Source organism: Lathyrus oleraceus, chromosome 6 (assembly GCF_024323335.1).
Source record: "Lathyrus oleraceus cultivar Zhongwan6 chromosome 6, CAAS_Psat_ZW6_1.0, whole genome shotgun sequence".
Taxonomy (NCBI): domain Eukaryota; kingdom Viridiplantae; phylum Streptophyta; class Magnoliopsida; order Fabales; family Fabaceae; genus Lathyrus; species Lathyrus oleraceus.
Window position 1 is genome coordinate 134,254,054 of NC_066584.1, and position 16,735 is coordinate 134,270,788.

Below are 16,735 nucleotides of genomic sequence, written 5' to 3' on the forward strand. Positions count from 1 at the left end.
AATACCTTGGCCATCTTTTACCATTGCATGAGTGAGCAGAATTACAATAGCTCCATTGTTTTTAGGATCAGTGTAGTAAGCCAAAAATTTTGATCCATAGATTTCCCATAAATTGCAATTTATGCAATTACCCCTATTTTGCAATATAAATAAACAATATTATATGATGGGATTCAGTGATGCAAAATATATAAATTTATCAAACACATAAGTTATGAAAACAATGCGCATTACTTCAAAATCTTTCAGCACAACAGAAACAACAACTTTCTTCCCCGGAGTGTTGGATTGTAACAATAATAATAATTAATTGATAGGTAAATTAACAATAATATTAAATTACTCAATTAATATTAATCAACTATATTAAATAGTTATTTTTAATTTTAAAGTTATAATTTAATAACATATAATTATACAATTAAATATTCATTTTGTCATTTAAAGAAAATCAAGTAACGATAATATTTGGCAAAAAAACTACAATAATAATTAATTTGATTTCAGAATATTGATTTCATTTTGGAATGATAAGATTGCAACAACAATAAAATAACGGTAATATTTTTTAGTAGTATAAATAGAGTTTAGTACGAAATTACTTATAGGAACATGATAGTAGCTTTATTATGGATTGTAATTAGGATAATTAAGTAATTATGATGATAATTAATTTTTATATATTAAAAAGTAGATTTTATTTATTTTTTTAAAATAAATTTTTTATTTATGAGTTTTTTAACTTAGACACAAGTTAATATTACCCAAAAATATATAGAGAGAGAGAAAATAAACAACGGCTTAATAAAGAAGAAAATAAAAGGACTGGAACATTAAATCGTGAAGAAAAGAACGCACTTAAAAGGGAAATGTTAATAAGACAGACAATTTATAAGAATTGAAGAGAAATTGGGTCAAAATTATTTAATGACGTATGTATGTATGATCCTTCCAATTTAATCCACATATTCATAGTAAGATTCATACTTATTTTCTCTGTTTTAAGAGATTCACTTACTATACACACAATAATTTATTTATATTATTTTATAAATAATTAAAATAAAAATCAATTTTTTTATAACATTCAATATGATTAATTTCCCGTCTAAAATCATTTTACTCTCCATTTCAATTAAATTCATGTTTTAAACAACATCATTCTCATTATTAGTCGTTCCCATTCCAAATTCCATTTCCTCATAGAGTAACGTAATGCCAATTTCATATTCATATTCAGTCTCATCATTCATTCTTCCAAAACTAAACCCAAACCTCCGTCCAATCCAAACCCAATCCCGAACCCAAAATAACCGCCAATTCCCGAACCTAAAAATCCAAAGCTCCATCCGAACCAACCACACAATCCACTTTCTAAAACCGCATCTAATTTCACAAAAGAAACCAATCCTCTACGGTTGGCTCTGCAGTGCTATATCCGTCTATTCACTCTCCAACCTTCTCTCGAAATTCTCCGCCATCACCACAGCCACAACAACCGTCGATGTTTCACAGGGATTCGCGCTCGGCGGTTTGGTGCTTGTTCGGTTGATTGCCACGTATGCGCAGCATGCGCTTCTTTGGGAAGCTTCTCTTAATGCGGTTTGCGATGTTCGCGTTCACGTTTTCGATCGTGTTCTTCAGAGGGAACTTGCGTATTTCGAAGCTAACGACGCCGTTTCGACTGGGGATATCGCTTATAGGATTACTGCTGAAGCTTCCGATCTTGCCCTCACCTTATACGCTCTTCTTAATGTGAGTTTTAATTTTTTTTCCTTCTCATTGTGTAACTAGAACTAGGATTCAGTCAGCATATACTTTCAAATGATAAAAAGTTTTAAAATTACATTTATCATATTTCATTATTATTTTACTTTATGATTATATTAAATGTATTTTTGGTTTATTTATTAAAAAAATAGTTTTGGTTATTTTCATTAAAATTAATTTTTAGTTCTTTATTTATAAAATCAGGTTTTTTATCTCCAAATTTACAATTTTTAAAAATTTATTTGTTTTCATCATTTTTGAAAACGTGGTGCAATAATTAATGATGGGACAAAACTCTCTAATTTTTATTGAACTCCCACATTCCATTCTTCATTTTCATCTCTCAAAAAATATTTTGAGGTCTTCAATTTAGTTGTGTCACATCATTGTCACTGAAAATGGTTAAGACACAAAATCTTAAACATTGTAAAATATGAGGATCAAAAACTCAATTTTAAAAATAGAAAGATTAAAAATTAATTTTCATTAAGATAGATGAATCAAAAGTGGATTTAAACCATTACTTTGTTAGATTAATTTTTTAAATATCTTAACTATCATCTAATTATTAAAATATGATTTGATTAAATTGTTGAGTTATATTCAGTATTATTTCAAATTTTAGTTAATTTTTTTAAAACAAGTGTTTTTTTCTCTAAATAAATTTTTTGATTAAAATAGTTTTGTAAGAGAAAATTTTAGTTAATTTTTTTTAAAACAAGTGTTTTTTTCTCTAAATAAACATTTTGATTAAAATAGTTTTGTAAGAGAAAATATATAAAATAAAGCTTTTAGTAACCCACAACTTAAATGAAGTCCTTAGTATAATTTTTTTTTGGTACAGTGAAGTCATTATTTTAGTTTTTATGAATAAATTTTGCATCCAATTAAACTCTTAAAATTGACGTCGCAACATAGAACACTCCCATTGAATGCTAGGTATTATTTATATGGTACAAATTAGGTTTAATAAAATGGAGCAAACCCAGAATATATATATATATATATATATATATATATATATATATATATATATATATATATATAGTTTTAAGTTTGAATTTTTTTTGGGGTTTGTAAGGTTAGAGATGAAGATATGAACAAAATCCAGAATTTTGGATTAAATCGTTTTTTGGCACGTTTTTTATTTTAGTCCCGGTAACCTAAATTGTTTTTTGGATTTAGGCTCTAATTATGTGTTTGTGTTCATATCTTCATCCCAACCTTCATACAAACCCATAGTTTTTTCAAATCGATGAGAACGTATGTGTTTGTTTATGAAGTCTTCATGTATGTTTATCTAGTGCTCCATCATTTCAAACCATAATCAACTTTATTATTCACTCTTTTTCTCACAATGTTCACCATCATCTTTCATTAAAGCTTCGTTGACTTCTTTTGATTCCCTTCAAAATCTTCATAATCCAGCATCCAAAACATACTTGAATATCTCATAAATACTAGGTGGTGAGGCGAGCATGTTGGTGATGACTCTTTTTGCAGCTGTTTGTTTGTTGGTATAAAGCCACTTATGAGACAAAGCTTAAACACTTACGACACACTTGCATGTTGGGATTCAGATTTAGTGCAGTTTTAATATATTCAAATTTTGATAACAAAAGATGTTGATGGACAAGTGATAAACAAAGAATCATTTTAACTGCCAAGTTAGCAAGTTAGCCACCTAAGTTTTTTTTAAAAGAACTTTGACGTCAGAGACTAACACCAACAAGAAAGTAAAATATAGGGACTCCATCCAAAAAGAAAAAATAAATCAGGGACCAAAATAAAAAACTGACCAATTTACCGGAAACAAAAAACTATTAAACCTTTATATTTTTTTCTTCACAAGACACAACTGTGAGTTGAGAATTTATTTTCTTAAGTGTAGACTGAAGATTGCTAAGCGCAAACTTGTACTTTATGGTGTGAGGGGTATGGGGAATGCATTCCCTTATGTTCATTTATGTTACATTAATTTGAATTTCTGTTTATGTTTTGATTGGCCTTTGTTTCTGACAGACCATAGTACCTAGTTCTCTGCAACTGTCTGCAATGGCAATGCATATGTTGGCTATAAGTCCTTTCCTTTCTTTGATTTCAGCCATGGTGAGTCAGGAGATTATACTCTTTTTCAATTACTGCTTGATTGTTCTTGCAGCAAGACTAGATTTAATCACACGTTAAGCTTTTGTAATTTGCAGGTTGTTCCTTGTATGGTTCTAGTTGTCGCCTTTCTTGGTCAAGAACTTCGCAAGATATCTAAAAAGGCACATCTTAGTGTTGCTGCTCTATCAGCATATCTAAATGAGGTAAATGTGACTGTCACACTCTCCTTCTTCGTTGTAGTTTCAGAAAAATCTTGAAGCCTTGCATCGTTTGCACAGTTTATTTCTTACCTTGTGTTAAATGTTCTTTGTTGTTTTCTTCCCCAAAAAAATTTAGATGCTGCCCGCGATTCTCTTTGTGAAAGCAAACAATGCGGAGTTGCTTGAGAGTGCCAGGTTTAGGAGACTGGCCCTGATTGACAATTCTGCAAAGTTGAACAAAAAAAGGATGAAAGCAGTCATTCCCCAGGTTATACAGGCTGTTTACTTTGGAGTTCTTTCCATACTTTGTGCAGGTTCGGTGGTTATTTCAAAAGGTTCATTTGATCGCTATAGCTTGGTTTCATTCGTGACTTCATTGCTTTTCTTGATCGAGCCTATTCAGGTATCGTTGTCATGGTTCAGCTTTTGAGAAGCTGTCTTTGGTTATCAATCTGAAAAGTATTCGCGCAGGATGTAGGAAAAGCTTACAATGAATGGAGGCAGGGAGAACCAGCTATTGAACGCCTCTTTGCTATGACCAGGTTCAAAAATAAGGTAAATCTATGAGCACATGCTTAAGAGACCCCGAATGACAACGGAATTTCATGGTTGTTTAATTTTCATCTTTTTTTTTCCATTTTTTTATATTTACTTTTACATTTGACCAAATGTTTTTGTTTGAAATTGATGATGTTTTGATAATAGAAAAAAACCTAGGGTAGCTGTTGAGCATATAGTATCCTGTTTTGCTATTTTAAAATTTTCTGTTTAGGTAACTAGTTGACCTGTTATAATAGATCGATTTTTTTCTTCTCAATAATAGGTAGTTGAGAAACCAGATGCTGTTGATTTGGACCATGTTACAGGGGACCTGAAATTTTGTGATGTATCCTTTAAGTATAATGATGGCTTGCCTTTAATCTTAAATGGATTGAATCTTCACGTTCGGACAGGAGAGATAGTTGCTATCGTAGGTCCATCTGGGGGAGGGAAAACAACACTTGCGAAACTGTTGCTTCGGCTTTACGATCCTATATCTGGTGAGTCATTTACTTTTTAATATAAAGATGGATACATAATTCTGTCATATGTGGTTCAGCATGTGGAGAGTGATTTATCAATTACATTTTTTATACCAACTAGTTTCATTTTTATACTCACTTGTCATCTTTCTTATCAGTAGATTCTATTTCATATTCTTATACCTGCAGGTTCTATACTGATTGATAACCAAAACATCCAAGACATTCATTTGCGAAGTTTAAGAAGACACATCGGTGTAGTTTCTCAAGATATAGTAAGTGATTCATCAGCCTCTCTATTCTTCTACTTATTGTATGCAGGATTTGTACTTCAGTTCATGATTCTCACAAGAATTTTAAAAAAGTACTTCTTTTGTCCGCTTGGATTTTGGCACTATTGTTTACAAGCTTTTAGGGGCAGTTTGGCAACTCCCACAAACAACTGGTCTGATACTGTTTAAGAATAACTGGTTATATTAATTCAGGTTATCTTGCCACTAGTTTTAACTACATTTAAAACTTATTTTAGTATAGTTTATATTTAAATTCAAGAGACATAACATGCTTATTGACCATATTGGGTTAACGAACAGTTCCTAAAAATATCCTCATCATATACCCACCATACGATCCTTTGAAGCATGTATACTCCAAAAATAGAGACCGAATACTCCCGGATATGTACACTAAGTATCATAATTACTTTTTAAAAATATTTTACCGGGTACGTAGAAGATACTTCAGGGGGATACATGCGGATACATATCCTAAAAGGGGAAACAAGATTGCGATAATTCGGTGGAGATGTGCATGATTCAATTCAAGATAGCATTAAACTTCTTGAATTTATGAAGTTTTCTCTTGATGAACAAGATTTAAAAGTCATGTTTTTTATGGATGATGGTAATGAGAGTAAAGAGGTTCATTGGTCAACATTGGATAAAACTTATTGAGTTTTTTTTTGTCAAATAGCTTAGTAGCGAGAATCACACACCAAGTGTGGAGAGGTGGAGAATTACGGGTTCGAACCCGCACCCAATACATCAAATACCCTTGCAGCTACTAACTAGGTTGTACTTATTTGTTTCAAGTTTTTTTAACGCTGCTTTTGTTGATATCCAACATATGGATTGAAAATAGATTATGATTTATATGAAAACTCTACACCAAGTGTTTTGATCAGACTTTATATTTTGTAAATTGTCATCTTTATAATTATATATTAATGAAGACTTTTATTATAAATATTTTATTAACATATCTAGTCGTACCCTATCTTGAATTTCAAAATTCAGTGTAGCAATGTTCTAACAAACCCGCACCGTTACTACAGATCCGGACCTCATAGCTAAAATCTAGCTGAAAGGGAGAGAAAGGTATATAGAAAAGAAAAGAGAGAATTGGAAAAGGTTGGACTAGAAAATAGATATATTTTAAATGATATGTTGAAGAACTATTTTTGTACAAACTCTTTCCACAAGAACCAGTTTTCAAAAACTAAGGTAGCTTTTGGTCCAAAGAGAAAACTTACCAGGTAGTTATCAAAGTAACCAAACACCTTTGTTTTTAAAAATTAGCTCCACTGTACTTAGATATCTGGTTTTTAGAAGTTATCTCGAACATCCTTTAGTTTTTCTTTTTGAAGTGTTACATTACATCAAATGTTTTATTTTTCTGGTGTATTTTATTATTCAAATTTTGTACATTCTTTATTGCTAGCAATAGCATGAATGGTTTATTTCTACCGGTATCTGGGTTCTTTGTAAATTTATACATCGTGTAAGTTCTTTATTTACTTGTGGCTTTATGTTAGGAACCAATTCAAGAGATAAAAGAAAAGTATTATCAATGATAAAAAGAAACTATTACAGCGAATAAATTCCCTATAATCCCATAGCAAAGCTCCTCAAAGGAAGAAGAGATCCTCACTTTGCCAAACCCTAAGGTTCTATTACAAATGATAATGATACTCCATAATCCACTATTTTCCTCCCACTAACCTTATTATATACTCCCTTCACGTGAAACTTCCCCACTCTCTTTAACCAACTCACGTGTAACTTCCCCACTATCTCTAACCAACTTCCCCTCTCCATTTTGGGCCTCTTTCTCTTAATGGATCCTATTATTTGACGAGCAGTATTTACTTCAATTCAAAAATATTGATGTTATATGTACTGTTATAGACACTTTTTTCAGGTACAGTTGCTGAAAACATTGCTTATAGGGATCTGACAACAAAAATCGACATGGAGAGAGTGAAACGGGTAGCTCAAACTGCTTATGCAGATGAGTTCATTAGAAAACTTCCAGAAGGTTACAAAACCAATATTGGACCAAGGGGCTCAACTTTAAGTGGAGGCCAGAGGCAAAGGTAATTTTCAGTTTCAAAATTCTGTTCTATAACCATAATTTTGTTCTGTTTGGAAAGAGCATTTGGAAGTCATGATTAGTGTAAAAACCAAATTTGATGCGTCAGATATTTATGAATCATAGATGATATTAGCTTGTTTCGTTGATCTGTTGCTATCTGTTACTTATTTCTTTCCTCGAAGTTACAGGCTGGCTATTGCAAGGGCTTTCTATCAAAACTCTTCTATTTTAATTCTCGACGAGGCAACTTCTGCCTTAGATAGTAAATCTGAGTTATTAGTGAGGCAAGCTGTGGAGCGATTAATGGAGAATCGCACGGTAAGGAAACTAGCCTTTTCTATTCTTTGACATGATCAGCTATGAGAATTACATGACCACTATTCCATTTGATTAAGTAAATATTCTTATAGTTGTGTACTCTATTGTTCGATTGGTATACCCTTTTCTTCACTATGAAACTTCAAACATTCTTCCTATGTTCATAGGTGCTTGTGATTTCGCATCGCTTGGAAACCGTTATGATGGCGAAAAGAATATTCCTTTTGGATGATGAAAAGCTGGAAGAGCTGCCTCGATCAACTATATTGAACGGTCACATGGATTCATTGCTATCATCTGGGCTTATTGTTTGAATATATTTATGTCATTGGATTCGTTTGTTTGTATATACCATCTGGATGATAATATATGTTTTACATATAGGTTCAAAACTATGGACTCTCCTCTCTGTGCGCATGTGATTATGTAAATGTATGCCCTTTGGTTTCTTTAAAGTGAATAGTTAGTAAAGTGAGAAGAAAAAAGGTTATATTATAATCGCACATAATTTGATATGCATCTTTGATATATTTATCAATGGTTGATATTAGTCACTTTACTAAATTCTTCTAATAAAATCTTAATATAATTGAGATGTCATGTTCTTTTAAGTTATGCCCCATTATACTTTCCAAGTGCTTATGTTGTCCTTAAATTCATCCCAAGCAGTTGATGGAAAATTATTTAGGTTTGAAAGCATAGTTTCCTTATGCTAAAAGTAACGGAACGTTTATTTTTTTCAATATTTTTTCCAGTTTTGGAAAAAAAATCACTAAAAGTCTAAAGTTGTTGGTATTTAAAAGGATAAATGACCTTGAACAAAGTCTCGAATATGTTGGATAAAAACAAATTTTATGGTTATATGGGATATTCTTCTAATGTGGTCAGTCAAGTCAAGTTAAATTTTTCATCTATATAATTTTTCATCTGCATATAGATGATCATGTTTGTCATATTTGTCTTGGTAGTATAAATGTTTAATCTTGTTGATCATGTTTGTCATATTTGTTTTGGTAGTATAAATGTTTAATCTTGTTGACTTTGACATAGATGATTTTTTTTGTGAGACGATCATATCTCTGTCTAAATGTAGAGGATCATTTTGACTTGATGCCTAGGTGATCAAATTTGTTTATTTTGACACATGATCATTTTTCTTTTTTCTTGTAGATATAGAAAATGTTCTACACATAAAAACAAATGCATTATAGTATCAAAATATTTTAAATTGTATTCTTATCATAAAAACTCCGTAATTATAAGATATTGTTCTTCACATTATTTTTGGTTCAACAATCTTCGTATTTTTCATAATGACAAACATATATAATTTTATGAACAAATTTATCAAAAATAAATTTATAGAGTGAGATTTGTAAGTTTCCTAGAATCTAAATGAAATTAAAAAAATAAACAATTTAAACTAATTTAAATGTGCGACAAACTTTGTAGATTAGATTCATAACATAAAAGTTCATGTTTTAAATATTAACAAATATTCAAGCATGTTTCAATTAGTGTTCGAGTATGATTTTAATGGATAAATACACATTGTGTAATCTCGTATTTATTTCTCTGCATGTATATTATAACATCACACATTTCTTCCTCTTTTGTCATCAACAAAAAATTTGAAAGAGAGAAAAACATGCAATTTAATATGATTTGAAATAAAAACACATTTAACAAGACTTATATTGGTATATCTGAAAGGGCCACCAGGGGCGACATGAGTAGGCCAATGAGGTAACGCCTCGTTCCAAATTGCCCATGGTTTAAATCAATCCTCATTCTTCAAATATGTTGCCCACCTCTAGGATAACTCGCTCGAGTGGGACAACGTGATAAGCGACGTGGCCCTAGTCCACAATATTAGGGAAAAATTAGGAGAAATTAATCACGCTCTCTCAAATAATAGGGATTAACTGTCCGCTTCCATGTTTTTTAAGAGATGGTTGATGTTTCCTAGGTGTCTAGGATCTAGAGCCAAAAGGATCATATAAATATCTCACCCCATAGTTGGCATGGACAATCTCATATTCATACAAATACTATATACATAAAGCTTCTCACCTCCCTACGTGAGATACCTCTCAATCCTACAACAACCCTAAAAATTATGACAAGCCTTAATCACTAAGGATTGTCACATATTATACTTTTAACAAATACAATTGACGCACACCATGAATTTCGATAAAATTGACACGGGTTACAATTACAATATCTAACTGGATTATTGTCCTCAAGTTTAACATTTATGTCTGTCATTGTGAACAAAAAGACAATAACTTCAGTCGGCGAAGAATCTGAAGGTGGGGAAAGTGCCATGGTAGAGATGCTCGTTGCCATGGACAATCTACGTCGCTAAAACCATACTCAGGAGGATAATGTCATCCATATCCAGCACCACCACCAAGAGGTTAACCCTACATACCAGGTGGAGATGCTAGACCCTTAACCTCTCTTAGAAGAGATATGGAAGGCGCTGGTTCATGAGAATTTTAAGTCATCTTTATTGACTAAGTTTGATGGACACAACGATTCATATGAACATGTCCTCACCATCAACACGCACGTGGCAATCATTGGAGCTCCTGACTCTTTAAAATACAAGCTTCTCTCTACCATTTTCATAGACATAACCCTAAGGTGGTATATGGATCTACCTCGACTCTCCATCACTCGTTATTAGAATTTAGTGAAGTAACTTAATCCACCTGTTTACAAAAAGTAGACAAGAAAGATGGTTGTCACCGACCTCTTCAATATTTACCAAGATCTCTCTAAATCTCTGACGGAATACCTCTTCCATTTTAATGAAGTGACAATCAAAGTAATCCATCTCAACCAAAAAATACTAGTAGGAGTATTTTAGAATAGGCTCAGAGGAGGATACTTCAAAGAATCCTTCACTCATAGGCCAAGACGTCCTTGGATGAAGTAGTGACACGTGCAAAATATTACATAAAGAGGAAGAAAAACGATGTTGAAAAAAGGCGAAGAATACACCTTTGAAACTTTTAGCTTACATCTGTCACGAAGAACTCTTCTATGGCTAACTTGACAAGTTCAGGGTTATTTTAGTCATTTTGATAATTTAAAAAACAGACAAAGGGTCTGTCATAAAAACTAACGTGGGGGTGTAACTATTAAATATCCAACTAAGATGTTACAACAGAGGTCAGGAAGACTGCAGATGAACATGAACTGAATGGGTTGTCTAACAGTTAACCTGAACAGATGAGCATTGAGCACCGCCGTCACTTCACAGTGCCGCCACCTGACACCGGCGAGTCAAAACACAACCCAACGACGACATGGAACTGTTACCTAAGAGAGTTATCAAAGCAAAAAAAATACCAAGAAGCACTAACCGTATACCGTCACATGCTCCGTTCATCATTCTTCCCCAACACATTCACCTTCCCAGTCCTCCTCAAATCATGCGCACTCCTCTCTCTCCCCCTCACCGGATCCCAGCTCCACTCCCACATCATCAAAACCGGGTCACAGCCCGACCCGTACACCCGCTCTTCTCTCATCAACATGTACTCCAAATCATCTCTCCCTCACCTCGCTCGTAAAGTCTTCGACGAAGAATCCATAAACCTCACCATCTCTTACAACGCCATGGTTTCCGGATATTCTTCTAACTCCATGATCTTAGAAGCCGTTAACCTCTTCCGCAAAATGCGGCGAGAAGTTAGCTTTTCGGTTAATTCAGTTACAATGCTCGGTTTAGTTTCGGGTTTCACGCTCCCTAGTCACTTAAAACTTGGTGCGTGCTTACACGCTTGTGGATTTAAGTTCGGTTTTGAGTCTGATTTATCAGTTGCTAATAGTTTTTTGACAATGTATGTTAAGTGTGGCGAAGTGGAACAAGCGCGCCAACTGTTTGATGAAATTCCTGTGAAGGATTTGATAACGTGGAACGCTATGATTTCTGGTTATGCGCAAAACGGTCATGCTCGACGTGTTTTGGAGCTTTATTTTGAGATGAAGAAGATGGGTGGGGTGAATCCTGATCCTGTTACGCTTCTTGGTGTTTTGTGTTCTTGTGCGAACCTTGGTGCACAAGGAATTGGTCGTGAGGTGGAAAAGAAGATTGAGCAACTTGGATTTCGGTCGAATTCTTTTTTAACGAATGCGTTGATTAACATGTATGCTCGGTGTGGGAATTTGGTTCGTGCTCGGGAGGTTTTTGATTGTATGGATGATAGGAACAAGAGTGTTGTGTCTTGGACTGCAATTATTGGCGGGTATGGGATTCATGGAGAAGGTGAGATTGCAGTGGAGCTTTTCGATGCAATGGTTAGGTCAGGTGTGAGGCCTGATAGAACGGTTTTCGTGAGCGTTCTTTCGGCTTGTAGTCATGCTGGATTGACTGAGAAAGGATTGAAGTATTTTGATGAGATGGTGAGGAAGCATGGTTTGCAGCCTGGTCCTGAGCATTATTCTTGCTTGGTTGATCTTTTGGGTAGGGCTGGTAGATTGAAGGAAGCGATGGATCTCATAGATTCGATGAAGGTGAAACCGGATGGTGCTGTTTGGGGAGCACTTCTTGGTGCTTGCAAGATTCATAGAAATGTAGAACTAGCAGAAGTGGCTTTTCAACATGTCATTGAGCTTGAACCTACAAATATAGGTTACTATGTTTTGCTGTCAAATGTGTACTCTGATGCTAAGAACTTAGATGGGGTTTTGAAAGTTAGAATCATGATGAGGGATCGAAAGCTTAGAAAGGATCCTGGGTGTAGCTATGTGGAATATAAAGGAAAAATGCATCTTTTTTACTCTGGAGATAAGAGTCATCCCCGGATTAAGGAAATATATAGAATGCTGGATGAATTGGAAAGTCTTGTGAAGGAGATTCATCAACCGGATCACAAGTGTCAGGGAAAGACTGAAGAACCGTTAATTGGTGCTGGGGTGCACAGTGAAAAATTAGCACTTGCTTTTGGTCTCTTGAACACTAAGCCTGGAACAGATATTACTGTCATGAAGAACCTGAGAGTGTGTGTGGATTGTCATGTGTTTTTTAAGTTGGTCAGTAAGATTGTCAATCGCCAATTTATTGTTAGAGATGCCACTCGCTTTCACCGTTTCAAGAATGGGGTCTGTTCTTGCAAGGACTACTGGTAATATCATTGCGGCGGGACACACTACTTATGAAACTCTGATTTATATTTTGATGGACAACAATGATGTGCCACCCCACCCACATAGTTGATTGTAGCTGTTGATAAGAGAAAGGGGTTGTGTTTGTTGGATTTATTTATCCAACGTCACCCATGCGATTCGATGGGCTTGAAATCCCAACCCATGGCGCCTATGATGTGTTAGGCGCAGCCCATTGAGCGCTCTTTGCTATAAGGAAATATAGTTGCGTTTGTGCCCTCACTAAAAGCAATTGTTTTTAGCGTAGTGGTAGACGCTTGATCCAAAAATGTTGAGAAAGTCTCGAGAATATAAGTAACTCAGCCCTTTTGAGACAAATGTTTGAATACTCTCAAAATGGGAAAGGAAAAGTGCAATTATAATTTATAACACAGGATTTGCAATTTTTGCTGAAAGGTGCATGGATCCCATTCATCATTTGCTGACATAGAATATAGTGCAACAATGCTTGTGTCTGTAGAAGTTGGTTATGATACTCTCGAAAAACAGGATTCAGTTTGTGGAAATTCTTGAGGGAGAAAATTCATTCTCATTAGTGTTCATTCCCATCCAAATCATTCCTTTGTAAGTATCTTCCAAAGGAGAGGGTGAGGAACCTTTCTTCCTTTACACTCCACAAGTTTCCCCAGTCCCTTCCCCAACCTCCTTAATTGTGCTGGTACCTGCAGTATTTCTTCTGATTTTCTTCACCCCACAAATAATTTAACCAAACCAATTGATTTTGAAAAGAAATAACTGGCTGTAGCTTATAGATGAGACTTAAGACTGCTTAGTAGTACTACTACTACCAAGTATATCATGGCACAGCAAAGGAAGTAATTGGCTTTGGTAAGCTTGCAAGAAATAGTTGTCTGCATACTATTTTTTCAGTCAGCAGTGACTATTTTTTGTTTAGCCATTTTATGACATTCTTACACATATTTAATCCAAGTGATAGATATAGGTAGTTAGGAACCAAAAGTATTACCCATTTCTTATGGTTGGGCGGGTTGAGAAATGAGAAGGGACAATTTTTCAATGCAGGCCAAAATTTTGCAGTAAAGCATACTAATTTATTGCACGGATTCTTATAGGCCTTGAGAGTTGATGTCTATAGACTTTTTAGCCACTAATATAAAAATGTTTTTACTACTGGTTGTGAAGTTACATGTTTGAAGTTAACTAGGGTATCTCGTTCTAATTTCTCTTGTAGTACATCCTAAGTTCCTAACAGTATTTGTTAATCCATTGAGACCATGATCGGATGTTGTGTTGTGTTAAATGCCATTTCTACTCTAGTTGAACTTTTATTTAGAGAAAAAAAAAATACCTTCATTTTATGAAACAGGTTTTAAGATTCATGTACCTCCATTTCAAGGTTTTAATCCTTGTATTTGAATTAAGCTCTAAACAAAGATTTTAGGTCTTTTTTTTTAGTTTGTCAAGGACTAAACTTGTTCTAATAACTTTTCTAGCGTATTTTGACAAGGAATGAACGCACATACGGATTGGAAGAACACATCGACCAATAATGAAGAACAAAAATGAAATTAGGAATCATATTGAAGTGAATGGATGCGATTGCATCTCTTGGATAATAGGTGAACTAGTTTGTCCCTTTGTGCACTCCACCATGTCCATTTTTTATATTCTCTCTCACGTCAATAGGGAATGGTATTGATCAAAGTTAAGATAAATCAGCTTTAGAAAAACAGTTTGTGATTTTTTTTTTAAAATAACTAACTTTTTCAAAAAAATACGAAAATAATCTTATTTTAAAAAAAAAAACCAAAATAACCATATTTTCAAAAAAAAAATCAAAATAATCAATTTTGGAGAGGAGACGTCAGATGCATTGGGCCTCATGAAGAGGCGCCAATGTGTGTGGCGCCTGCATGGCCCTCCAAGAGGAGGCGCAATTGCCTCTGGCGCCATTGACGCCTCCCCTGCATGGCCCTCCAAGAGGAGGCGTCAATGCATCTGGCGCCTGAGTGAGTGTGTTGCATGTGTAAAGAAAATTTAATTTTATAGCCAACAAGAATCGAAAACACAACCTTCTATCAAAGACACAACCTTCTGATCAGAAGTCAAACATGTTACCATTGCACCACAGCCAATTCATATTAATTTGTTTCATCATATATTTAATATATCGTGTATAATTACAGTAGATTAATAAATTGCTAAATCTTAGTTGAAATTTTTTTCACTTAGTTTTAAAATAATGTATAATTACATTAGATTAATTTGTTTCATCTCTATATATTTTTCTTAATTATTTTCACTTAAACTTTTATACCTATTTTAAAATTTTAAATTAACTAAATATATATTTAATTTTATTTTATCATTGTTTTAAAATATATAAGTTAAGAATATTATTTAATATTTGCATTTTAAAACTAAGTGAAAAATATTTTAGTTAATGTTTATATTTCATCCATTATTTTATATAAGTTAAGAATATATAAAATTAATGTATATTTTATTTAATGTTTATATTTCATCCATTATTTTATTTAATGTTTATTTTTATAAAATTAAAATATTCTTTTATATAATATTCTTTTTTATTAAACAGTTCATTTTATAAAATAAAAAATATATATTTTATTTAATTTTATTATAATGAATTTTAAATAAACATAAATATTTTAACTATCTACGTTCATATTTAATATTTCGAATGGATATTATCTATATTTTATATTTAATATTATAATATGAAATTGCGATTGTACTCTTAAGAAATTAAAATGCAAATATTAAATAATATTCTTAACTTATATATTTTAAAACAATGATAAAATAAAATTAAATATATAATATTTTAATTTCTTAAGAGTACAATCGCAATTTTATATTATAACATTAAATATAAAATATAGATAATATGATTCGACATATCAAATATTAACGTAGATAGTTAAAATATTTATGTTTATTTAAAATTCATTATAATAAAACTAAATAAAATATATATTTTTTATTTTATAAAAAGAATTGTTTAATAAAAAAGAGTATTATATAAAAGAATATTTTAATTTTATAAAAATAAACATTAAATAAAATAATGGATGAAATATAAACATTAAATAAAATATACATTAATTTTATATATTCTTAACTTAAATAAAATAATGGATGAAATATAAACATTAAGTAAAATATTTTCCACTTAGTTTTAAAATGCAAATATTAAATAATATTCTTAACTTATATATTTTAAAACAATGATAAAATTAAATTAAATATATATTTAGTTAATTTAAAATTTTAAAATAGATATAAAAATTCTAAGTGAAAATAATTAAGACAAATATATAGAGATGAAACAAATTAATCTAATGTAATTATACATTATTTTAAAACTAAGTGAAAAAAATTTCAACTAAGTTTTAGTAATTTATTAATCTACTGTAATTATACACGATATATTAAATATATGATTAAACAAATTAACATGAATGGTTTGTGGTACAATGGTAACATGTTTGACTCCTTGTTAAAAGGTTGTGTGTTTGATTCTTGTTGACTACAAAATTAAATTTTCTTTTCACAAGCAACACACTCAGGCGCCAGATGCGCCTCCTCTTTAAAATTGGTTATTTTGGTAATTTTTTTTAAAATACGGTTATTTTCGTATTTTTTTTTGAAAAAGTAGGTTATTTTTAAAAAAAACCACAGTTTGTTTTACAACATTTTAAAGTTGCAGAAAAGGTTAAATACAAGGATCGTGGATGTTTATAAATTCTTTCATATAATATAAGAGACATGAATTCC

General features: G+C 32.3%; 2 protein-coding genes across 2 annotated transcripts; both read left to right on the forward strand.

Moving 5' to 3' along the window:
* Positions 1-1,124: 1,124 nt before the first annotated feature.
* LOC127091971 (ABC transporter B family member 29, chloroplastic) lies at positions 1,125-8,311 on the forward strand. The gene is made up of 10 exons (XM_051030727.1): positions 1,125-1,755; positions 3,793-3,879; positions 3,975-4,082; positions 4,216-4,482; positions 4,551-4,634; positions 4,903-5,119; positions 5,291-5,376; positions 7,288-7,475; positions 7,663-7,792; positions 7,960-8,311. The coding sequence occupies exons 1-10, from the start codon at positions 1,216-1,218 to the stop codon at positions 8,104-8,106; spliced, it is 1,854 nt and encodes a 617-aa protein (XP_050886684.1). The 5' UTR covers positions 1,125-1,215; the 3' UTR covers positions 8,107-8,311.
* A 2,510-nt stretch (positions 8,312-10,821) lies between these two features.
* LOC127091972 (putative pentatricopeptide repeat-containing protein At3g11460, mitochondrial) lies at positions 10,822-14,388 on the forward strand. Its single transcript, XM_051030728.1, has one exon. The coding sequence runs from the start codon at positions 11,036-11,038 to the stop codon at positions 12,935-12,937; it is 1,902 nt and encodes a 633-aa protein (XP_050886685.1). The 5' UTR covers positions 10,822-11,035; the 3' UTR covers positions 12,938-14,388.
* The last annotated feature ends 2,347 nt before the right edge of the window (positions 14,389-16,735 follow it).